The 25,774-nt window shown below is 35.8% G+C and overlaps 4 protein-coding genes across 5 annotated transcripts in view; 3 read left to right on the forward strand and 1 right to left on the reverse strand.

Annotated features, from left to right (window-relative positions):
* Positions 1-81: 81 nt before the first annotated feature.
* Positions 82-9,706, reverse strand: ccdc62 (coiled-coil domain containing 62). The gene is given in 14 exon segments (XM_088070925.1): positions 82-771; positions 934-1,098; positions 1,584-1,743; positions 2,672-2,772; positions 3,778-3,866; positions 4,239-4,340; positions 4,663-4,834; positions 4,946-5,047; positions 6,010-6,075; positions 6,077-6,177; positions 6,803-6,995; positions 8,210-8,353; positions 9,119-9,159; positions 9,259-9,706. Coding segments are annotated over 14 exon segments (1,563 nt in total). The 5' UTR covers positions 9,326-9,706; the 3' UTR covers positions 82-711.
* A 1,665-nt stretch (positions 9,707-11,371) lies between these two features.
* Positions 11,372-18,152, forward strand: denr (density-regulated protein). Its single transcript, XM_088071225.1, has 8 exons — positions 11,372-11,531; positions 12,997-13,109; positions 13,373-13,392; positions 14,205-14,288; positions 15,449-15,539; positions 16,669-16,785; positions 16,874-17,013; positions 17,830-18,152. Exons 2-8 carry the CDS (start codon positions 13,007-13,009, stop codon positions 17,872-17,874), a joined length of 600 nt encoding a protein of 199 aa, XP_087927351.1. The 5' UTR covers positions 11,372-11,531; positions 12,997-13,006; the 3' UTR covers positions 17,875-18,152.
* Positions 18,153-18,278: 126 nt separating this feature from the next.
* LOC121965114 (hydroxycarboxylic acid receptor 3-like) lies at positions 18,279-21,090 on the forward strand. The gene has a single exon (XM_042515278.2). The coding sequence runs from the start codon at positions 19,232-19,234 to the stop codon at positions 20,222-20,224; it is 993 nt and encodes a 330-aa protein (XP_042371212.1). The 5' UTR covers positions 18,279-19,231; the 3' UTR covers positions 20,225-21,090.
* A 1,124-nt stretch (positions 21,091-22,214) lies between these two features.
* Positions 22,215-25,774, forward strand: part of clip1b (CAP-GLY domain containing linker protein 1b) — a 39,056-nt gene continuing 35,496 nt past the window's right edge. For both annotated transcript variants that reach the window (XM_042509766.2, XM_042509767.2), the window contains exons 1-2: positions 22,215-22,350; positions 25,259-25,468. In XM_042509766.2, the coding sequence (XP_042365700.2) occupies positions 25,360-25,468 (109 nt within the window). In that variant the 5' untranslated portion in view covers positions 22,215-22,350; positions 25,259-25,359. The remainder of the gene's footprint in view (positions 22,351-25,258; positions 25,469-25,774) is intronic.

A 25,774-nucleotide genomic window follows, 5' to 3' on the forward strand; every position in this document is an offset into this window, starting at 1 on the left:
GTAAACAAAGCCGCTTCTCTCGTGCGTAAAAGCTCTCCAAACGCGTAAAAACGCGCCCCGATGGCAAAAAAAAAAAAAAAGCCAAATCAGTCCGTTTATTTACAAACAATAAAACACAATTGAAAAACAAATATAAATATTTTATAAAGAGTAAATGACAAAGTTACAAAATAAAAAAACTATTAACGGCTATCCACATTTCCTCTTGAGTCACTGGGTAAATCTGCAGGCGGTGAAACTGGAAAGACAATAAGAGGACACACCACTCAACAGCCCTGTAGGACTGGTTTCACATCTCACCCACTGCACACAATACTGCCTTTAAAAAATCTGACACAGGATTTAAAAATAATAAAAAATCACACATATATATATGTAATCACCCATTAAAAATATGCAAAGTAATGCACTGGTATCAAATCAAGACAATCAAGAGTATAAAAAGTTACAAATTCATGAGATAAATGTGTTTTTATCACTTCATTATTATTTTCCTGAGAAACAGTCCAACCTTCAGCTGTGTGCATATAGCTTCTGCAGTAACACTGATTATCAAAATTAAAAGCTGAATAAAAAAAACCAAAACAAAACAAAAAGACCCAAAGCAAACTAAAATAAAATAACAATAATAACAAAACAAAACAAAAAATAAAAAATAAAAATAAAAACAATACAAAACAAAAATAATAAAATAAAATAAAAATATGTGCTTCAAGTCGTCCACATGGCTGCCTGGTGTCGAGGGCAGGTTTTGGGTGGAGTTTCACCGGCCTGTTGGAGGCAAAATAATAAAGCTGTTATGTTCGAACACACCCAAACTCAAAAGAGGAGCAGTTTAACTGAACATTTTTGCACCCTTGACGCCACGCCCCGTGAAAACAAATGGAGAGAGATGAGGAGCTGACGAGGCCCAGCATCATGAAACTGGTCTACCTTTTGTGTCGGGGTGGTTGGGTGGTGATGGTGGTTTTGGGATTTGTGGCACCTATGAGAATAAAGAGGGTCAGGGGTCACAGAGCTGCTGTGCTCTGAAGTGAGGAGCTGCCTGGACTCTTCTAACAGCTGCTGCAGAGAGCAGCTGGACAGAGGATCATCACCCTGGACAGAGGAGGAGGAAAGGTAAACACAGTCTCACAGATAAATTTAAGAAAGAAAAAAAAAATAAACGTTTGCCAGTCAAATTCAATCAATCTAAGACTCTTTAAGACCTTTTTAATACCACGTGGAACTAAAGTTTATGCCAACTTCAAGGCAATACTGGAAAAAGTGTTAACAAAATTCAAGACTTTGTTCACAAGTTAATACTTTTTAAGGCCTTATTTTGAGAATATTGAATTCAAGACTGTGGGTACTGCGTAAAACTATTCCTTAAAATGTGGGCTATTACAATTTTTAAATGTTGATAAAAATTTGTGATCATGAGAACTTCATTTTAGGACTTTGAGATTTGTTTCAAATGTAAAGCGCATTATAAATAAAAAATATTTTTTTATTATTATTTTATCTTATCCAGAAAATGAAATCAGTTGCCTCTGATGTGATAATTGACAGTTCTGTATTATGAGGTTCAGTTTCTGTCTTACATCTATCGAGTGCGTTGCGTCGACCCGCAGGCCACCGCTGACTGTGGCTCTCTGATTGGCTGCTGGTGGCGAGGCAGCATCAGGTGAAGGTCTTGAGTTTTTCGCTCTGAGTGATGAAGGAGACCGGCCGTCCACGCAGACACATCTGAAGTCCTCCTGACTGAGACACAAACAGAATCACTCGTCATTTACATAATCCAGGATCCCACAAGATTCACATCAAAACCACCAGCGGCTGCAGATGAAACTTGTCAGTCCTCTGCTTGGTGGCGTTTTCAGGTTTCCTGCAGTTTAAGGCAAATTAAATCTAATACTTTTTAGGACCTTTTTTAATTAGAATTAGAATAGAATCTAATTTATTGCCAAGTACATTTACATATACAAGGAATTTGACTTGGTGTTTTGGTGCAAACAATTAAAGGAAGAATACAAATAGTAAATTTAAATAGAATAAGACATCAGATAAAAATACAAAAGCAATTTAAAAATATAAAATGAAAAAACAGAATATTAAAAAACACAAAATGCCACTTGGGATGAAATTTAAAACCAATTTTACAATAATCGAAACTGAAAAATACCCAACCTTTTTACATAGTTAAGATCCGTTTTGCCCAAACATTAATTATAACATAAAATATTACATTTTTGGTCCGATGATAAAGTCAGATCTGGTTAGAATTGGGAAATACCTATCATTTATTAGTGATTTTTATTATGATTTTACTCTGTATGTGCAACTATTCCACTGCTGTAATTCCCACCATGAAGAGCTCAAGAAGAGGAATTTAGTAAATTATTAAAAAATAATAAATGTTAGCAATTATTTTGTGATTTCAGAATGCAACCTCCCCTTTTTTTATAGTTTGTTGGCAATATATTTATTTATATAATATCCCCTTTCTCGTAAAATTATAAATTTATTCTCAAAATTACCATTTTATTCCCGTAATATTATGACTCTGTTCTCAAAATCTCACATTTTTTTCTTTAACATGGCCCTAATCCTGTCGTACTGAATCCACAATATGTGGAAAAAAACAAAAAAAAGACGAAACCCTTCATCATGCACCAGCCTTTCTTCTTACCTGCCAGGTAACCCCTGACTGCTCTGCTCCCGCAGACTTTCACGTGCACTTTCCAGGTTCAACTGCAGAAGCTGCAGGTCGTTCCGCTGATTCTCACACACCTGTAAAAACACACATAAACAGCACTATGTGTACTGCTTTATTTATTTATGTTGATTTCAGATTGTCAGATAAAAACAGATTTTTTATTCTATTCTTTTTTTAGCTGTAGACTATTTCATTTTTATCTGTACTTATTTCTGTCCTAGTGCTGCTGCGACGACCAAATTTCGTCTCTGTGAATAAATAAGTTTGTTTTATTCTGAAAAAATATTTTATTAACTAAAAATGTGTTTATAGATGATTTCTTGTCACTCTTGTGTGGTTTAACCCTTTAACACCTGGACCATCATCAGTTTAAAAAAAAAACTTGGGGAAAAAAGGCAATGAGCAGCTTGACATACGGTGCCCTGCAAACTCTAAGAAATTAGGAAAAGATGACGAGAAAATGACCTGAAAATCTGTTGTTTGTTTGTCTTTTAAAAGGAGAGATGAAATGATTAGAAGTGTATAAAAAATTGGGGAAATTTTACATGTTAATATCATGTCAAGGCAATATGTACACTTGGTTGTATATTAGCATTTATTTTTAAAGTCATTCCTTTTTATTTTATTTTTTCAATCTTTCTTTGTGCTAATTTTCAGGTTTTTTTTAATTTTTAACAGAGTTAACAGAGTTATTTCTTGTAAAGTTGATCATTGTCTGCTCCCAATGTTTTATTTTTATTTTTTTTTAAAAAACAACAACAATTTGCCCTTTAAAGGGTTAAACAGATAATGGACATGACAGTGACCTACAGCCACAGTAGCAGGAGCAGGTATGCTGCTAAACCAGAACGACACCTCCGACGTCAACAACAGTGTGAGCAGCAGGAATGAGGAAAGACACATTCAACTAAACAAGTGTTTCTATTACAAGATATTCTGATAATTCATAATTATTTCAACTTGCTGCATTTTTAGCCATGTTGTGAAGCTGATAGAAATGAGTTTTTGTTGGATGTGACTTTTGTAAAATCCTTCTGTGAGACGTCACATATCGGATTTTAGGTTTGTTTTTTTTTTACCTGTCGCAGGCAGCGGAGCTCCGACATGGTGCGTTCCTGTTTGGAGCGAGCCAGCTCCAGCAGCTCGTCTCTCCAGCTGTCTCCCTCGCCTGGTGACAAACATCAAACGCTGCACTTATCTCAGGAGGAACATTTGTTTTTGCACAGATCAAAATCAAGAGAAGTCGACTGCAGAGATAAAATATTACACTCATTGTAGGCACCTGAAGAAGAACATGAGCATTACTTTGGTGTTTTAAAGGTTTAGTTTGCACCCAGAAGTCACACAATAACACAAACCGATCCATCGGCAAAGGGCCAGACAGCTGTGACATGTAGATTTTATAGCACAGAGATAAAAAATGCAGACACTGATGATGACAATGTGTCCTGATTTTTTAAAAATCAAATAAACAGTTTAAAACATAAGCGAGAGGCTGCAGAAGATTTGGTGTGCTGTAGTTCGTATTTAAATGATGCACCTGACAGGACCAGATCTCTGCGGAGCAGCTGGAGCTCCTGTTTGAGACGGATGATCTCTTCTCTCTGAGTGCTGCTCTGTGTCACCTGCTGCTGCAGCTCCTCTACAAACACAACACCGGAGAGTCACACATGTACAGCTGGAATAATCAGAAGTTTAATTCAGTGCTAAATACGACAAAAACAACAGTTTTGATAATTGAGTTCAAGCAAAAATGCCAAACATTTTCCCCAATTCCAGCTGCTCAAATGTGACGATATGCTGCTTTTCTTTGTCATATACACTGTAAGAGTAAACTGACTGTCGTTGGATTTTGGGTCTGTTGCTCAGCGAAAACAAGACTTTTGAATGAAAATGATCTTGTTATCTAAAGGGGATCAGATGTTGATTTGAGTACGTGTTGAAGTTCAGTTTCACGCATGTACCTCTGAGGTGTGTGACCTCGTGCCTGGCCTCTCTGTAGCGGCGTTTATTTTCCTCGGACTCTCTCAGGAGTTTGCTTTCCCGTGAGCCACTCTCCGTTAGCGACGTTTCCAGATCTCGCACACGCCCCGTGAGGTCGACGACATGACCAGAAGCCTCGCTCACATCTTTATCCTGATGCGGAGAAAAAACACACATAAACCAACAAACAGAATATCAGACGATCACACTCAGGCACAGGCAGATTAATCCTAATCATGGAGGGTAAAAAGAAATCTGGCGTACCTTGAGTTTGAGCATGGAGCTCAGCTCTTCCTCTCTGACCTGCAGAGAGCCGACTTGAGTGGACAGAGCCGTGACCGTGGAGCTGAGACTCTGGTTCTTCTCCTATGAGACAACACAGACACTTAACCCTTAAAGCCCACTTTAATATTACACTCTTATATGGATCTGCACACAGATGAGGCACTTTGCATCATACACATTACATTGCTACTGTTACTGCACTTTTGTCCTCTGTTTTAATTTTTGCATTGTTTTTGTTTTTCTTTTCTTCTTTATTTCTATTGATTGTTACCTGCCAAGGGACTGCGGAGTAAAGTAACAATCCTGCTAACTCCAGCATATTTACATTTTTATTTTATACTAATGTCCATTAATATGCTCGAGCTTTTCAAAATCAAGCTTTAAAATATATTATACAATAATGTTATTTTATGCTTTCACTGAGTTCATTTTTTGAACCAACATCACCCCTTATCATAAATATCAAATATTCATTAATTTTCAGAATTTTAACCCTTTAAATGCCAGGTTTTTGACATGATGCCATGATGTTTTTAGATGAAGAAAAGAGAAAAGAAAACACAAAAATATTCAATATTCTACATGCAAAGTAGATTGTTATTATTTTTTTGTTCCGTTTCAAATACTCACACTCATACCACTTTGCACACAAAGTGCACTTTTCAAAATAAGGTTGTAATAATAATATTATACATAAAGATGATTTTTTTACTGTCACTGCGTTTATTTTTTTAACCAAAATCAGTCCTAACCATAAATATAAAATACTCAGTAATTCTCGTAATTTTAACCCTTTAAATGGCAGGTTTTTGTCATGATGCTACTGTGTTTTTACATGAGAAAATTATGAAAAATTAAAAATTAAATTAAAAAAAATATATATATGATAATATAATATAATATACTATACATTTACAGCTTTAGTAATCACCAATACATTTAAAGCTGAGTAAGCTGTATTTTCACAAGATTTGTGTAGATTAATTTGTATGTTTTTATATTTATGAAGAGAATGTTAATGTGTATTAATGTTGTAATTGTACCTCATAGTCTTGACATTTTTGGCTGATGTTCTGATGTTTCTCCTCCAGCTCACAGAGCTGCTGTTGAAGCTACACTGAGCTCCTTCTGGACCTCCGCCTCCCGGGTTTCCACCGCCCACACACGTTTAGTCAGGACTCGGATCACCTCGTTTCTCTTCTGGAGCTCATCTGCACCAACGACAAAGAAATCACTGTCAGACACTGGAGATAAAAAAAACACAGGAAATGAGTTAACTGCAACAAACACTGAGTGATTGTTTTAGACATTTTTTCAAGCATACATGCCAAATATTATTTGGTCTCAGCTTTCCAAATGTGTGCAGCTTCTTTTTGTTAAATATTATGTTTAATTTAAGATCTGTGGTTTCTGGATTATCAGTCTATATATATACACTACTATATATATATATATATATATATATATATATATATATATATATATATATAGTGGTTTGTGTATTTCTGTGTTTTAACTACTTTAAATTTTACTGCTGCTGTAACAAAATCAATCAAGTACATTAATCTAACTGATTAATCTATTCATCATTGCAGTTCTAAGGAGAACTGGATCCATATCAAATGGATGGATCAGTGGACAGAGCTGGTGCCCCATGTATGGAGGCTGTGTCCTCGCCGCAGCGGCTGTGGGTTCGATTCCTGCCTCAGCCCTTTGCTGCATGTCATCCCCTCTCTCTCCCCTTTTACGCTTAAACTGTCCTATGGAATAAAGGCATAAAAAGCCCAAAAAATAATCTTTAAAAAAAAGAAAAAGATATCCTTTCCGTGTCCTCACCGTCCAAACGGGCGCACCTCTGCTCCAGGCTGAGCACCCGCTGGCGGTCTTGTTCCCAGGCGTGCAGCTGCTTGTGATGGGAGGCGGCCATGGCGTTCAGCTCTCGCTCCCGGTCCTTCAGCTCAGCCATCAGCAGCTGCAGTTCCCTCCTCTGTCTCTGGATGGTGGAGCCGCTCGGGTCGCTCACGGGAAACTTTTTGCAGAGAAAGAGACAAACATATAAAGTCATTGTCACCAAATTAGAAATAGATCTAAAACAATCAGTTAATTGATTAATAACTGATGTAAAAAAATATATAATAAAAATGGTTCCAGCTACTAAATTGGAACTATTTGCTCATTTTTTTTGTTGTTTTATTAACCATCAAATCATTTTGGATTTGCAACTGTTGTGTGACAGAACAAGCAACCTCATAGTGTCAAATATACTTTATTGATCTCAAATAGGGAGATTATTTTGTTAAAGCAGCAGAGCAAAGTAAAAACACAGTAATACACATATCACACCAGAGAGAGAGAAAACTCTATATATAAAGAAAATAAAAAATAAACCTTACCATAGTCTGTAAGTTTGTTGATTTTTAAAAAACTATTTAACTATTAAATTAATCGCCTATAAAGTTGATAAACCATTAATCAGTGAAAGTATTTTTTACGAAACAAAGTCAAAATTATCCGATTTCAGCTCTTTAAATTTGAATGTTTTCTAGTTTATTTAATCCTATATGACAGTAAACTGAATATCTGCTGGATTTTGGACAATTAAGGATATCATCTTTTGAAAACACTATCAGACAATTTTTACCATTTTCTAAAAAATTAAAAACCAAAGAAATCATTGATTAATTGAGAAAATCACAATGGACATTTTTCACTTATTTCTGACATTTTACAGACCAAACTGTTAATGGATTTTTTTTTTTTTAATTTAAATCAGCAGGCTAATCAATAAGGGAAATATTCATCTTTTGCGCTTTTCACTGGCGACATAAGCAACACTGCTTGGCCAAAACAATGCAAACTATAAACTGTAAACTATGTAAATAGTGATACATGACATATTTTATATGAATTAACACAGAGTTCTGTACAAATGTTTAAATGTATGTTCTTGTGCACAAACGAAGAAAATGATTTTGTATCTTACATTATGCAATTTCACTGTAAATAGAGCATCTTTCAATAAACAAATCTTGACAAAAAAATCTCCTATAGATCAAATAATCAATCAATTGATGCTGTTTCAACTCATCCGTGGCTGCAATGATTGGAGAAATGAGATGGATATTTCTTAATTGATTGCACTATTTTATTCTCTCAGGTGTCAGCTATATTAACTATAATACACAAGCAAAATTCTAAATAATGAGTCTGGTGGTCCTGAGCTGGGGTTAAGTTTGATCTCACCTCGGCGTCCTGTGAGCTGGGGGGACAGAGGGACTCTGCGGGGACAGGAGGTGTATTTCTGGCCCATTGTTTTGCTGTGCTGTCCATCTTGAAGCTGGTTAGGACAGAAGGCTGGCTGGCGTCCAGTGAAGCGCCCCCATTTCTCTGAAAAAGTGTCATATATACATATCATAATCACACAATATGAATACGTTTATCTCATAATGATTTATATGATGGATTAATGAGTTGAAAACCTTATTTTGTGAAAAAATAGTCATGTATTTTCCAGAACAGGTTAGTCTGATATTCAGGAGATTAAGAGCAAAATGTTTTTCACATATAGAGAAAAATGGTGAGTTCTGAACTGATCTCTGCAAAAACACTGTACTGATGTCATGTAAACTGATGAGGGTTGGTATGGAGATAGATTTGTCTTAATATTATTTGTGGGATGGTTGGATAATGTGTGTGTTGATGCATAATCTGTAAACACAGAGCACCTAACACAAATACAAAAAAAGACTTCTAAACAAAACTATTTTTAAAATATAGGACGGATCTACAAACACACTAACACATCCTGCAAAAAGATGCTTGAGTATATTTAATCAATTTACAAATAAATTAAAAGCATTTGTGAATATATTTCTAATAATTACACATTTCAGATATTTGTGAATCTCAACTGTAGACCTGCAGATTTGGATTTTATGCACATTTAATTTATTTTATTTTATTTTTGCATATTTGCAGATATATTTTATATTGGAAATATGTTTATTTTAATTTTACAAAAGGTATTTTCTAATTTAAATATTACAAATTTCCACACAAATTGCTCACGCACACACAAAAACACGTACACGTTTGACACAAAAATATAAAATCAGTCAATCATATCACTGAATTTAACGAAAAGTCACTGACCTTTTTAACTGGAGTGCTGTGCCAGAGCTCAGCTGAAGTATCTGAAAGTCAAAGCGGACGTTTGATAGTTGAAAATGTCCTTTTTTTATCTTTTATAGTTAAAACAAGCAATTTTACTGGTGCTGCTGTTTGATGTTTACCGTTTGACCGGGGGAAACAGGCTGAGGCTCGTCCATTTAAAGGGGACAGTCTTTTTCCTTCGTCCATCACATCATACCTAATATTACTGGTATGACACCCAACTCCGTGTTTTGTCTCCCTGTGTTATGTTACCTTCATTTTTGTTGTTTTTCGTTTGCTGTGGACACCTTCTGGGGGACATGCCCGCGTCGGACAGCTAACTTATTAGTTTGAAATGCTAACGCTAGCGTCTTTGCGAGTAACTTTTAAAGTTGACTGAAACGCGGCAAAACAAAAATAAACAACTCGAGCGTTTTTGTAGTGAAAGTATTCGCTCCAGAACGAATTAAAATACGGTCGGCGGACGGTTAAAGTTTCTCTAAAACGCTGAAATGTCTCGCTAGCTAACGTTAGCTTCTGGGACAGACTAACTTTTGAATGTAAATGAGCGAAGAAGGAAAAACAAGGACCGGACCGTGACGTCACGCCAACCGATTTCACGCAGTTAACAAAAAAGAAAAGCATTTTATTCAATTCACACATTAAACATATATAATCAAAAGTATTATACATGTCACTAATACTTCTAGTTTAGTTGCATGAACGTCAAATTAATAAGCTAAATTAATTTCTTATTTCCGCACGACTCGACTTAACCTTGAAATACTAACCCAGACGGAAACACGGTGCAGTCAAAAAAGGTACAGATTATTTTTTTCTCCCTTGATTTACTCAAAACGTTAAATTTAAGCCTTTATTTAAGTCAAATAAAATTCTGTTGAAAGTTTGTGGGTTCCTCCTCTGGGAATGAACAAGCTCTATTTTTATTTATTTATCTATTTTTGACACTCTAGTTCTGTATTTATCCTTAAAGGTTTTTGTTTTAATCAAATGTGATGTTAAAAATAGTAGCGATTCTTAGTCATTGGTAGAGTCAATAAAATATTTTACAACTGCTATTACTGAACATGTAAAAATAGCTATATTTGATCCTTTTTAATGCACTCAGGCACCTTATTTATTATATTATAATAATAATATACCAAAAATAGTGGGAAAATGTCCATAAAACTATATTTATAAGTATATAATGTTATATTTAAAATCAGATTAAGGAAAAAATATCTAAACATATAATTTTCAGCATTTCAGCGTTGGTCATTACCTTGTTAGTTTGGGATTTTATTTTGTTTATTATTATGATGATGATTATTATTATTATTATTGTCATTATTATAATTAGTAGTATTATTATTATAATAAATAGTAGTAGCAGTAATGCTCATTTTCAGGTAATCTTCCTGTCCCCATTTGGCATATGGAGAAAATTCATGCTATTTCCACTGGGTGCACTATCACAATAAATTTTCTTGCATATTATTAAAATATACCAGGCTATGATGACAAAAAAATCTACTTTGCATTGTAGTATATTGTACATATAGATTTTTTCCATCTTAAAACAGCACTGGCACCTCGCGGCACCTCCTGGCAAGCAGTGGCACAAGCACTGGCACCTCCCGGCACCTCCGTCAAACCGCGGCACAAGCACTGGCACCTCCTGGCACCTCCGCCAAACCGCGGCACAAGCACTGGCACCTCGCGGCACCTCCTGGCAAGCAGTGGCACACGCACTGGCACCTCCCGGCACCTCGTGGCAATCAGTGGCACAAGCACTGGCACCTCCTGACACCTCCTGGCACCTCCCGGCATGTCTCGGCAACCAGTGGCATCTGCTGCGACTGCTAGCGGCATCTAGCTGCGGCATCTGGGGGTGCCACACGAGGTGCCACAGTTAGGTGCCGCTGCCGCAAATTGAGCCAGCCCCTGCTGAATATTTTAAAGTGCGACTATGGAAAGTGCACTTTGCAATATTAAAGCAGGCCCTAATACCACGTTTCATAATTAATATGGAAAGTATAAAGGGTAAATAATGTGGCAAAATGCTTAAAAAAAGAAGAGCTTTTTGATTAAAAAAAAAACCCTAGTAATGATATTGTTGATATAGGAAGCAGAGCCCTTTAAGAGCCCTTTATTGTTTATTCTAGCGCACTAATAGTAAGTCGTCGGTGCTGTGTGCGCTCCCTCCGGGCAGCAGGGGGCGCTGCGGCGCGTCAGCGCTGCGTCTCGGCCACCTCAGCAGAGTAAAACAAGAGGCGCTACTAGGCGTGCTGCTCAAAGTACGCCAACTAACCCTGATTCAACAAGAATGATTTTCTAGAAGTCAAACTAACACCAATAATGCCAGCGGATTTACCGAGCAGACATCAGATTTAAGAGTATATTTCGCGGGGTACGTAACTCGACGTTTCTTCCGTCTTCCTTCAGTTTTATTCAGCAGCAGCTCGCTCAGTTAGCGGTGCGCTAGCTCGTTAGCATGCTAAGCTAAAGCCCCACTAAACTGGAGCCGACGGTGACAGCTGACCGTACCTGATGAATGAAAACACTTTTACCAAAAACAGAGATGTGTTTAACAGCGAGGTGCAGTTTGTCTCAACAGTGTCAGTGTCCAGGGTGGCCGTGGTGTTTAAATTATAGACGTTATTGGAAGAATTGTAGCCTAGCGGTCTTATTTAGGAGAACAGCCGCATGTGTTAGCCCGCTAAAGCTACTGCTGACTTCTCCGAGGATATCAAGCCAACTGATAATGACTCTGCTGCTGCTGCTGTGCGATAAATTAACCCCTAGTGGGAGAGATACGTGATTTATTTCAGCTCATATCAGTCGCTGCCATGGTATAATGTAGCTAGCTGCTGCTCGTGTAACTGATATCTCTCTATATATATCCATATGTGCATATTTTGTAATCAAAATTTGAAATACAACTCCTTACTATAGCTGTCAGATGAACAAATCGCAGTAAATAGTATAATATATCCCTCAGAAATGTCGAGGTGTAGAAGTATGAATTAGCATAAAATCTTGATACTCATTTAAATTCAAATATCTTAGCTTTATTGGCTAATAAATCCTATTTTAAGTTGCTCTCAGTGTGTATACACACAGAACAATTATCAAGAAGATAGAAAAAGACATACAGGTAAAAACAAGATGAACAAAGCTGAAAAAAATAATCACAATCACCTTTATTTGGTTGTCCATGTAGTATAAGGATATAAATAAATACAGAAGAGTACAGAAAGTAACAGCTTAGTTTATAGAGGCACATAAACTAAAATAAGAATTGAGTAGAAACAGAAACTATATAAGAAAATTTGGAGACAAAATGACATGATGAGGGAGTGTACTTTATTTATCAGAGTAGTGGTGAGGGAATCACCAAAGGCCTGATGATAAGATACTATCAAGATACTTAAATCATGATATAATATTATTGTGATTTTAAATATGTTTCGATATGCAGTATTGTGATAACATGTATTGCGTTTTAATACCCTTTTTAATCTGCAAATTATGTTCCCAAAGGAAAAGTTTGTTGTTATTTATGAGAGGTTATAATTTTCAAGTTCAATTTACTTCAGATATTTTTATTAAAGTGAATTGTATCTAACGTACTCAAGAGACTGAAAAAAGCAATTTATTTATACTATCCCCTAGGCTACTAAAATTTAATTTGTATTTCTAACATTACAATTATTATAACAAAAAAAGATATTTGGCGTCCAAGTATTGCTACTATATTGCTACATAAAATAAATCGCTATGATATCTATATCTATATATCTCTCTAAATATCTGTTTTTTTTATAGATATATATTTACATTAATTTTTTGTAATTTTTTTTGTCTTTTTCCAGATAATTAGTGATGGCTACTACTGAGATGGAATCTGGTTCTTTGGAAAGCAAATCAGAACAAGGGACAGTCGACTCTGATTCAAAGTACCCACTGAAAGTACTTTACTGTGGAGGTATAGTATATAACAATAAATGTAACTGTATATACAATTACTACTGTTTTACAGCCTGTTAACATCTCTGTATATATGTGTTTATTACTGTTATTATGCATTCATTCATTAAGTACTCGTGAGTCACGAGTATTTCTTTGTAATTCTTGCATTTGAAATGAAATGATGTCAAACATTACTCAGTTCAGCGTCTTTATATGATGTATGTTGTGGCCTTTTCAGAATGTGAAAATGTGATATTTTTTGTTTTGTTTTTTTTGCAGTGTGCTCTCTGCCTACTGAGGTAAGTCATAATAACCAAGCAAAAAAAAACACATTCTTTTGTTCACTGAAACATTTGAGATACCAGAATCAGATTTATTGCCCAAGTATGTGCACACACACGCAAGGAATTTGGTTTCCGTTTTAAGTTGCTCTCATTGTACTTACACACAATTCAGGAAAATTTCCTGGCAAAGATAGAAATATAACAGCTGTTCATTAACCCTTTGAAATCTGAGAAAATTTGGTTTGATTTCTTCCAAAAACATAGGGAGAAGGCAACAAGCAACCAGACATGGCTCCAAAGTTAGTGAAAAATTAATTAAAAAGCTACAAGAAAGTTACGTGAAAATAAGCAAAAGAATATTAAATAAATTAAAAGTAAAAATAAAACAACTATACAATTATTGCTGTTAGAAATATAGCTTTGGGGACATTTTCCCTATTTTTTTTTTATATTTTTTTCTTATAATTCTCACTCTTTTTAAAACTATTTTTAGGTAAGTTTCTTGTTTCTTATTTTTTGCAGTTTGTGTGACATTTCTCGCCATTGCCTTTTCCCCAATCTTGAAAGAAATTAAACCAATGCACTCGGGTGTCTGAGGGTCAGATAGCTTGTAAAAGGCATCTGAACGCTGCACAAGAAAACTGATGATGATCCAGGTTTTAAAGGGTTAAACAAGGGCAACAAAGCTAAAATATAATATAAAACAAGCAGACGTATAACTGAATACACATAAATATACTATATACATGAATTATATACATGCAGACAGTGTCTATACACACTTCAAACTGTGTATTTTTAACTGAATCTCGGCCGTTGTGTTGCAGTACTGTGAGTACATGCCTGAGCCTGCCAAATGTAGGCATTGGCTCGAGAAGAACTTTCCAGATGTCTTTGCCAGGATGACTGTAGGTGAGTCTTTTAAGAGTTTAACAGGATATACATTTTTCTTCAATTTCTCCAAAACCTGCATGCTCTTAACATGCATGACTTAAGAGTAGAGCACATTTATATATTTAAGTATAACTACACCAGAATAAGTAGTGTTGTTTATTGTTTTTTTAAGATGTAGCACAGCTCATAGTTATGATCTTAAAGGCCGCACTGTATTAAAACATCTAATGGAAGTGGAATAAACTGGGAATACCTGCATTTCTTAGGTCATTAAATTCACTAATGTTCAGAATTGAATTTAGCGCTGACTTAACTGCTTTGCATTTTGCTTTAAATGTTATATTTTCCTTAATTTTCATGCATCATACACTATTTTTAGCCTTATTTTTATTAATAATGTCAATGGGTTTTACTTGTTTATTTATTTTTTCCATCTTATGTTAATAATTCTATGGATTCAATTTTTATCCTTATTTTATCTTATTTTTTTACCAGTATTATCAAGTGAGTTTTATACATGTGAAGATGCATTTTATACTTTTGATTCTGATCTTATTTTATTTTTACATGCATGTTTTAGTAAGTCTTTCTGTCTTTTATGTGAAGCACTTGGAACATGTAATTCTTTTCATGTGAAGCTCTCTGCCCTTAAAATATCTAAAAGGTTGGAAAAATCATCTTATTCCACATTTTCTTCTGGTATCATTTTAAAAATTTAATCCCAACAGTCCATGTTTGATGTCATCAAATCTAAATTTCCATGATAGACATATTTTCCTAAAATTCACCCAGACGTATTTGGTATTTTTGTAAATTGTCAGCTGTGGTTTGATCGATGTGTGGATGTGCCTGTAAAAAAAAAAAATCTCCCTTTTGAATATAAACAAAATAAAAGTGAGATTCTCTGTCAAATGCCATGTTTTTTTAATTTTTCCGTAGATAAACAGATGTACACAGTTATGACCTGACAGTACAAGGTCTACTAACGGGTTTCTAGAGTGAGAAACGACAAAAAAAATAATCAAACTTAAAGCAAAAAAACCCCTAAATATTGTGGACACGCAGGTCAGCAGCCAGGCTGGTCTGTTACCACAAAGAGATGGACGTCATCCAAAAGTTAAGAAGCTTTTGTTGCAGGATTGGTTTTAATATTTTCTCCTTGTTTTCATGAATTATTGGCCCGGCAGCGAATGCGCCCAAGCAGGAGTCCGGCACTGGAGAAGCTCCTCCTGCAGGCGAGGAGGAGGAGAAAAAGAAACAGAAGAGAGGTCGGTTTTTATTGTTTTTAGTTTTCTTGTTTTTATGGTTCACTCGTTGCAAAAGTTAACATACTTTATAGTTTTTGTCTTTAGACATTTAGTTTTGTGTCCTTTTTGAGTTTGGTTTGTATTTTTGTATATGTCGTCTGTCTGTGATAATAAGCCTAGACACTCTTGAATAATACGTTTTAATCTCAAGAGGTTTTCCTTGGTTAAATAAAGATTAAATTAAAAAAATGTATAAAATGTTAAAGGAATTAACAAATTAATAAAATCACCTCTATTAAGCTCATTATATAAGATATTTTATACATTTAAAGATTGTTTTTAGGTGTCAAAGCAAAAGAGTTTTTGTGCCTTGTTTGAGTTTTATTTCTTAAAGGGTAAATTTTGGTATTTTATACCTTGGACTCTGTTTTTGTGTCTAAGTGACTTGTGGGAACAGGCTTAGAAATTAATTTCTTTTTTGCCCATCTGTTACTAGTGTAACAGGATAGTGTATCAAAATCTACTAGCACTCAATGGGTAAACATTAATTTGGTTGGTGAGTGAAGCAGCTCCAGCAGCCACTTGCATATTTTTATTGCAGTATTTGTCTGGTAGCTGGTGCTAATTTCCAAATAATTTCTAAAATTGGTCCAGTGTTGAGCCAGACTGCTACCGCTGCTAAACAGGCTGCAATGTAACGTCTCAGGGCACGTTTTTACAGTCAGTGTACGTCCGCTTAAAGTGTCATATTGATATTCAAAGTGTCTGACAACATTATGGAAATGAATTAGATTGATTTTGTTTAACCAGAAACAGCCCTTAAATTGTCATCGCCAAACCCACAAAACTAAAAATCTAAGAAACTGTTTTGTTTTTGTCTCTGTTGGAAATTCAGGCTTTATTCACTCAGATGTGAAGATAAATGTGCTAAAAGGACTGTTTATTTAAACAGAGTCTCGCTGGTTTGACGATATCTTTTTCTGGTCAAACAAAAACGATCTTACTCTTAAACAAAAAGGTCTTTCTGTAGAAATCCTACTCCACGATGCAAAAACAAGCACTTTAGTAGATGTATTTTGGCAATGTGATTGTAGCAAATTCACACTATAACAGGCTCTCTGCCTTACTTTTTCATTTTTTTATTTTCAAGGTGGAAGAGGCCAGATCAAACAGAAAAAGAAGACCGTGCCTCAGAAAGTCACGATAGCAAAAATCCCAAGAGCCAAGAAAAAATACGTCACACGGGTGTGTGGCCTGGCAACATTTGGTAAGGGCCTTTTTTTCTTTATTTTTTATTATTCTCATTGTTTCTTTTAATTCTCTTCATGTAATATATTCTGCGTTCACTCTTGCAGACATCGAACTTAGAGAGGCTCAGCGATTCTTTGCCCAGAAATTCTCTTGTGGTGCCTCCGTTACAGCAGAGGATGAAATAATCATTCAGGGAGATTTTACAGATGACATAATTGACGCCATTCAAGAGAAGTGGCCTGAGGTGAGCTGTCTGAAATCTGTAGATAAATATGTGTCTTTAGTGATTATACTTTCATTTGTTTACATGCCAGTTTGCTCTCTTCTCTTCTCTCTGCATGAGGCAGAACTTGCTTTTAATTAGTAATTTCGCACTGAGTTTGAACTTCTCTGCAGCTTCACAGTGATGTTAAAAAATGTAAGATAGCTGGCAGGAGGAGAGGAGGGATTTGGATGGATTACTGAGAAGAAAGTGTCTCAAAAATCTGTGTTTCTTGGAACAGTTTTAAAAGAAAAAAAGATGGATTTCAGGACAGATGAAACTGAGCAGGCTGAAAGAAAGCCACACAAATAAATAGATGTCGCTGTACCTGAATTTATCTCAAATATTGTCTGTATAAATCTAAATAAAATCTACGGACAGTTATGGAGTGCTTTTTTAAATGTCCCAGACAGTTCTTCCTTTAACAGGATATTATAATAAGGGACTACTTTCAGCGACATTTGGTGCTCTGTTTGTGGCAGCAGGATGGTAATATATGGGATTAAGTCAAAATAAACTGCAGCGTGTGTGTGTGTGTTTGTGTGTGTTTATGGAAATGTATGATGATGTCACCCGGAGCAACAGTTTTGTAGCTCGTTAAAGTTTTTATTAGTTTTTCGGTGGAGCTCTATGGCTCAGATGAACACGTGACATCAGGCTTTGATATAAACACACACACACAGTACGTCTTTTGTTAACGATAAGGAAAACTTACATCACCAGAGTTATGCTTTTTAACATCTGTGTGTGTGTGTGTGTGTGTGTGTGTGTGTGTGTGTGTGTGTGTCTTTGTTGCAGGTGGATGACGACAGCATCGATGATCTGGGTGAAGTCAAGAAGTGAAGACCAAATATGCACTTTTACTGAAATGGATGTGACCTGTAACAACGACAACCTGGCCAAATGTACACATTAAGTCATTTTATACCTATTTTATTTACTGTTCATAAAAAGCTGCGGACATGGCCACTCACTTGGCATCTTTTTTTTTTTTCTTTTTTTTTAGTTAATAGCTGCTTTCTCTCGTTTGCCAAAGGTGTGGTATGACGTGAATCCCTCCCAAATGTTCTTCACTCAAAGCAAAACTGTAGGCTAATAAATTTCAGTCTCCTTCGCCTGTACGCTCTTCTTTCCACGTTTGTTTTCTGTGTGTGTTTTTCAGAAACATGAAGGAGGATTGCTGCTTTATCTGAGTCACATTAACCCTTTGAAACCTGGAGCAACATCACTTTTCTTGTGCTGCTTTCAGACAACCTTCACAGGTATTTGACCTTTGAATTCTGAACAAATTGGTTTGATTTCTTTAAAAAACATGGGTAAAAAGACAATGAGCAATTTGGTAAGAAATTAGTAGACTTATATATTAATAATTATTATTATTATTAACAGTAGTACAGATTTATGTTTTTCTTTTTTAACAGAAATATTCCCCTTTACCACCCCCCCCCCCCGCTCATAAGAGCAAAGTAATGATAAATAAATAAAAATGATTGAAAAAACTACAGAAATATAAAGTAATTGTGCAACTAATACAAAAATTAAAATAAATTAATAAAGGTAATAATATAAATTTTAAAAATGCAAATTTGGAGTTAAGAAGTTTTAAGGAGGGTGAGCAATTTTTCCTTCAGAGTAGATCTCAGATTTAAAAAAAAATGAGGGAAAAATGTTGGAGAAAAAGAAAAAAACTACATATAATTTTCATAATTATTAAATATTTAAAAATTATTTAAATTATTTTTAAGCACTTTTACAGGTCATGTCCTTGTTCTTTCTTAAACATATTTTCAGGTCATTTTTTGTACTTTTTATATTTTATTTTTTGCCAATTTTTTTAGTCATTCCTTCCAATGTTGCAGGAACTCGAGCCAGTTTTCAAAGGGTTAATGGCCGCAGGCTGCTTGTTTTTCATCCGTCCCCTTGAGTAAACCTCCTTCCCTGCATAATAGTTTTATAATGAAGCCGCCGTCCCCAGACAGATAACATTTACAGTTGTTTCCCTGCTCCTCTGCGTCAATAGCACTTCCCCAAAGATAACGCATCGTGCACAGGTGTTTGCTCCACTTGCGAATTAGCATGTTTATCTGTGAATCGTTTGCATGAACGCAAACATGCGTCTCGCCCAAAGTATGCACTCGGTGCAGCATATCTGTGTTGACTCTGTGTCGAGCAGCAGCTTCACCGACACCTAAAAAAAAAGATGAATCTCACCACTGCAGACAAGTGCTGCGCCTTCGAGTCGCCCATCCTGGATCAAGTTTTGCCTCCGATTCTGGTCTTGGAGTTCATGTTTGGGCTTATGGGGAACTTTGTCGCTTTGTGGATGTTCATCTTTCACATGGACACATGGAAGCCCAACGCGGTGTACCTGACTCACCTGGCTGTCGCAGACTCCATCGTGCTGTTCTGCCTTCCTTTCAGGGCCGACTACTACCGGCGTGGGAAAAACTGGCTGTACGGCGACGCTTTGTGTCGCATCTTGCTCTTTCTGCTCGCAGCAAACCGTGCAGCCGGGATCTTCTTCCTCACCGCGGTGGCTGTGGACCGATACTTCAAGATCGTCCACCCAAGGAACCGGATCAACCAGATGGGCCTCGGCTACGCTCTCTGGGTCTCCCTCGGCCTCTGGGGTTTGATCTTTCTCGCCACCGGCTACCTTCTCGCCAACGAGCACTTCTTCTACAACGGCAACCGAACCCAATGCGAGAGTTTCAACATCTGCATGGGCTTCAGTCCGCTCTCCACCTGGCACAACACCTTTTACGTCACCCAGTTCTTCCTGCCGACCTCAATCGTCGCCTTCTGCACCATCCGAATCACGTGGCAGCTGAGGATCCGAACCGTGGACAAGAAGGGGAAAATCAAGCGGGCCGTGCAGTTTGTCATGGCCGTGGCCTTGATCTTCATCACCTGCTTCTTCCCCAGCACCATATCTCGCATCGCCGTGTGGATCCTCAAAGCGTGGTACGACGAGTGCAAGTACTTCCAGGAGGCCAACCTGGCGTTCTACACGTCGGTGTGTTTCACCTACTTCAACAGCGTCCTCAACCCCGTCGTGTATTATTTCTCGAGTCCGGCCTTCAGCGGCACCTTCAAAAAGCTCCTGAATAAATTGCTGAGGAGGAGCGATGACGAAGAACAGAAGGAGCCGGCTGAGAGCGGCGTTTCCACCGTCGATGGTAGAAAGGTTTGAAGCCAGCTGATGTTTGTGTTGTTTAATAAACTCTGATGAATCCATAATGTTAAAGGCCCGGCTACTGAGAGATTACCATTATTTTTATGATTATAATATTTATAGAATTTGAGGACATTAGGGGGTCAAGGATGATATTTCCACGATTGGGATGCATAATAATATTAGTATGTAATGGCTATCGGCCGATATTGGCTTTAAAATTAAATATTGCTTATTTATTGCATGCTTATTTCTACTGATATATATTTTTATTTAATTTTCATTTGCATAATGTACAAAACATCAACCCTAATATAATTAAGCAAAGTATTTTTCTTATTTTGCACCATTAATGAATATTACAAACCCTGAAAAACACTGTATTTCATATCTACATCTTCTGGGGGGCCATGAAGATAAGAGTATGCATAATGTGATTTAATTCTGCTACACTTGACGATCAGCAGATTTAGCTGGAAAAAAAGTGGACATGTTGAGATTGAGGTTAACAGCTAAATGATTCGTTTTATCTCTAGCTTCTGTCGCCAGTGAAGGGAGGGCAGATCAGCCCTGAAGTCCCTGTCTGTCCCTCATAAATAAATACCGAAAATAAAAAAAATAATAAATATATATTTTAGTATATCAAATATTGCCATATATATATATATATATATATATATATATATATATATATATATATATATATATATATATAAGAGTTAATAAATATTTTACTATATCAAATATTGGCAAAAATATATACACCCACACATTTTTTAACCTCCCAGATAAGTTAGGAATTGTGATGAGAAAATGGTTAGTAGTTAATTATTATAATTGAGAAGATTTTTAAAAATGCTATTATTAAAATGTTTTGACCAGAGTTGGAGGAAATAATGTATGTATTCTTGTTAACAGTGGACAGTGGTGGAATGTAACTATTTATTCAAGTACAAGTATCAATCTAGATTATATATATATATATATATATATATATATATATATATATATATATACACACACACACACACACACACACACATATTTAGACTCTATATATCCTGTGTTAAGTGTCTGCAGAAGGGTAGTGAGTATGCAGGTAACTTCAACTAATGTTATAAAAGCAGTTTAATTTGTCTGATGTCACAATGAGTGCATAATATTTTGCACATATTTGTATCCTGTTACTTTTTGGTAATAACTAAATTAAACAATAGAAAATAAATAAATAAACACACAAAATCACATATTACTGTTTGTACCATTGAGGGTACTTTTGTATGTTCTTTAAGATAGATTTGTCTCAATAGTCTGTGTTTTAATTTGTTATATGCATATATATATATATATATATATATATATATATATATATATATATATATATATATATATATATAGTTGTATAACATCTTTCATACATAAAATGCATCTCAAAATGCTTAAATGCTTTAAAACCTAACAATATATATATGTGTGTGTGTTCATGTGTATTTAAAATAAAATCATCAAATCATCACACAGCACATAAAGAAAAATGAATAAAATAAAAAAAGTTATGCACCACATGGATACCACAGATTACACACCGACACACACAGACATCGGTCTTTTCACACAAATAATATTGAGACAAACCTGTCTCAGTATTGGTGTATTTGTAGATTTGTTTCACATTGCAAAATGTAAGCTATTTTGAGTGAATAATAATAATAATAATAATAAAATAAATAATAATATGGTGTAATACTAAAATTTAAAACCTAACAATAAATAGAAATATATATTTATAAAAAGAGAAAAGTAAATAGTCATTGATCACATGGATACCACAGATTACACATGGACTGTCTATCTGTTCACAATATTGAGACAAATCAATGTCCATAGTGTTCAAAAAAATCAAAACAAAAACAATTAAAGAGCCAATCAAAAAGCCAATAAAACTGTGAAAACATTTGAAGTTAAGATTTCCGAGCTTTCCACGCGCTCCCTGAAGGCAGCGATAGTTGCCCGGGTGACGTCACTCCTGGGCTGGGCTGAGAAGCGGAGAGCGGCGGCTGAAAAAACATGTAACGGGGCGAAGACACGGCAGCACCCACCCACGGCATCCTTCACCGAGACTCAATTCACCGACAGAGACCGAAGTAAGCCTCCGCGACAACTTTCCACACACCTGTCTGCCTTTTATTCACCTTTAACACCGTCTGTTTTGGGGCGTTGTTTTATGCTAATCTGAAGCTAGCTAGCTGTTGGAGCGCATTCCAACGGTGCGCGAGACACCAGACGTGACATCAACTTTAACCACTTTTTTATTAAAACACGTTTAATTAAAATAAGATGAAAATTTGAGATTATTTTTTAAAAAGAGAGAGTCAACACCCACTAAGTTTCTAGCTCCGGGGATGCAGCAAGTGGAGCCCAGCCCAGACACAAACAACACGGGCCAGTCACCGTGTAACAATGCAGCAGCAGTGATTTATTACACATTTAACGGTTGATATGTGGTCGTGAAAGGCTGAAAATAAAGCAGTGAGAGGCTGAAGTGTTGGCAGACACAGTGAAGGAGACACTGGATGGGTTTGACAGCTCTAGGTGTGCTTGTTGTTTTGGTGTGGGAGCACCGGTTGGGCGGGGGGAGCAGCAGTGTTGAGGTAATGTTACAGCAGGAGGCTCATGTTACCTGCTCATTGTGTTGGATTGAAACACCTTTTTTGCCCATTCTGTGCTACCATTAACAGTAAAAAAAAATATGCACCAAGGCAATTCAGATATTTTACTTATGTGAATAGTACCACCTTGAAAATATACTCCACCAAAAGTAAAAGTCTTGCATTGAAAACCTTACTTAAGTTTTATGTTTTAATGTTTTCTAGACGCACGATTTGATAAAAACAAGTAGATAATAACAAAAATAACAAGAATTGTGCAGGAGGGGCTTATAGCAAAAACCTCCCCTGTTGAATTTACAATCTTTTCAAATCCAACCTAAACATGACAATATAACAAATAATAATAATAATAATAATAATAATAATAATAATAATAATATAATAATAATTATAATGATAAAAATTATAAACAGCATTATTTGTATAGCACCTTTCATACAAGAAATGCAGCTCAGTGTGCTTTACAATAAAGAAATTACATGCACCAAGTGCTTCACGTCAAAACACATAGAAGACAAAACACATAATAAAACCTGCATGTAAAAAATAAATAATATTTTTTTTAGCAAATAAGACTTTAGAAAAACAAGTAGATAATAAAAGCTGCAAGCAGTGATGAAAGGGCAACTAATTATTATTTATTAAACTTTCCAGAATTACATTAAAATTAAAAGCTCCATCTTAAACAAACTTCAGGTGAATTTCTAGGAATTAAGGATGTTTTAAGTATTTTCATCAAAGATGTTTCTAGGATTTCAGGACATTTATTAGTATTTAAGGAGGTTTTGGACATTTATTGAATTTTAGGACATTTCTGGGATTTCAGGATATTTGTGGGATTTTAGGATGTCTGTTGAATTTTAGGACTTTTCTAGGATTTTAGGACATTTCTAAGAATGAAAGACATTTCTGGGTTTTTTTTGGACATTTATGGAATTTTGGGACATTTATTGAATTTGTGGACATTTCTAGGAATTAAGGATGTTTCTAGGATTTACAGACATTTGGATTTGAAGACATTTCTTGGATTTGAGGACATTTCTAGGATTTTGTGACATTTGAGGCTCAGCTAGGGCCTCGGTTGTTTGCAGCGTGGCTGTCCTGTGAGAGTTTCTTCAACAAGAACACTTCTTTCTTCAGTTTATCACAAACTTTCAACATCTGCACGTGGAGATATGTGATTTTACGGGACAGAAAGAGCATGAAAAATTGTAACTTGAAAAAGTTGTCAATGTAGTGCAGTAAAAAGTACAATATTTACCTCTGAGATAGTGAAGCAGATGTATAAAGTTGCATTAAATGGAAATAGTGAAGTACACATACCTCAAACATCAATACATCTCTGGTTCTGTTGCATTTTATTGATTTTTTTTAAAACTGTCCATTGTGAGTCAGACAGGGCTGTATCTGTGGAGTGCTTTTAAATGTAGAGCTGCTGAAACACGGCCTTTACTGTGTGAAACATAATAACTGTGTTGACCTAGTTGCATGCGGAGTGAATCATCTGCTTTATGAATAAAATGTCTGTGTGGTCACGCTGCTGCTGCCCAACACCTACAGGACAAAACCTGCAGTGAAAGGAAGGTTTTACAGTGGATATAAAAAAGGCCACACACCCTTATTATATTGCAGTAATTCAAAATGTAAAGACAGAAAAAGTAACAACAACATAAATGTCAGATTTGCTCCTTTTTTCATGTTGCAACAAGCAAAAATCCACTAAATATAAAAAGAAGTTGTTAATTATTTGTTAGTTAGTTGTTTATTACTTTTCATTTAGGGCCTCTATATGTGTTCAAAGTTAACTCATCACATTTAACCCTCTGAAACCTCAATTGACATCAGTTTTCTTGAGCTGCGTTCAGACGCCTTTCAAAAGTTTTTTGAGCAATTTGAAATAGAATCGAAAATATGGTGCAAAAGGTAATTTATTTGTTTGTTTTTTACTCTTTTTTTCCCCTTCGCTTATTTTCAGGTAATATTTTGTAACTTTCTTTTGCTAATTTTTTAGCAATGCCTTGTCAAGTTGCTCATAGCTGTTTCCCAATGTGTTAAGAGGAAACAATCAATGAAAGTGATTTTGATTAAAACCAGATTAAAGTCAGCTGTTGCTGTTGGACTGGTCTCTTTTGCATGTGGCCATCATCTCCTGTATGCTGCACTTTTATGGGGTTGGGTGGCGAGATGGAAAACCTTTCTTACAAAAGTGAACCTCCAAGTTGTCTTATGTTAAAAGACACATTCAGTCACCCAAAACCATGTGGAAAAAAATATTACACACACATTTGAGACTGAGAGTGAACTTTCCGATGACAGCAACAGAAACTTTATTATCTGCCAAAATGTTGTTTTCATGAACACTTTTTGTTATTTTGTTTTTCAGTTCCCTAAAATCACATTGGGACTTAGTGGGGTTGTGGGGAAGGCCTAGTCCCCCACCTTGATCAGGCCAGACTCCCCACGGGTCCCCCTCCTACCCGACCAATGGACAAACAAGGAGCCATGAGTACACCAGGCAAAGTCAGCGGGCTCAAACCGCCGAGCAAAATAGTCCGTCCCGCTGGGGTGCCATCAAAAACGTCTCCATCATCAGGTAAGAAATCATTTAAATGCTTATTTACTAGATATCTGTGGAAATATTAAGAGACATGCTGTGATTACTGTTGATGTGGGTTAATGTGGTGTTTTCAAGTTTTGAAATGTGCTTAAAACAGCTTGTAATGGTGGTCACATTACTTTCATAATAAATCCCAATTTGACTGGATAGTATGTTTTCTGGATAAAGAAATAAAATAAGTCAGAAAGTGCCTTTTTGCTACTGCACTTTTCAAAGGATGTTGCCTTGAAATCAAAAAATTAAAGTCATTGCACTAGACATAATTGCTATATTTTATATATG

The sequence above is a fragment of the Plectropomus leopardus genome, chromosome 20 (assembly GCF_026936395.1).
Source record: "Plectropomus leopardus strain MGB_pleo_1.0 chromosome 20, ASM2693639v1, whole genome shotgun sequence".
Classification (NCBI taxonomy): Eukaryota; Metazoa; Chordata; class Actinopteri; order Perciformes; family Serranidae; genus Plectropomus; species Plectropomus leopardus.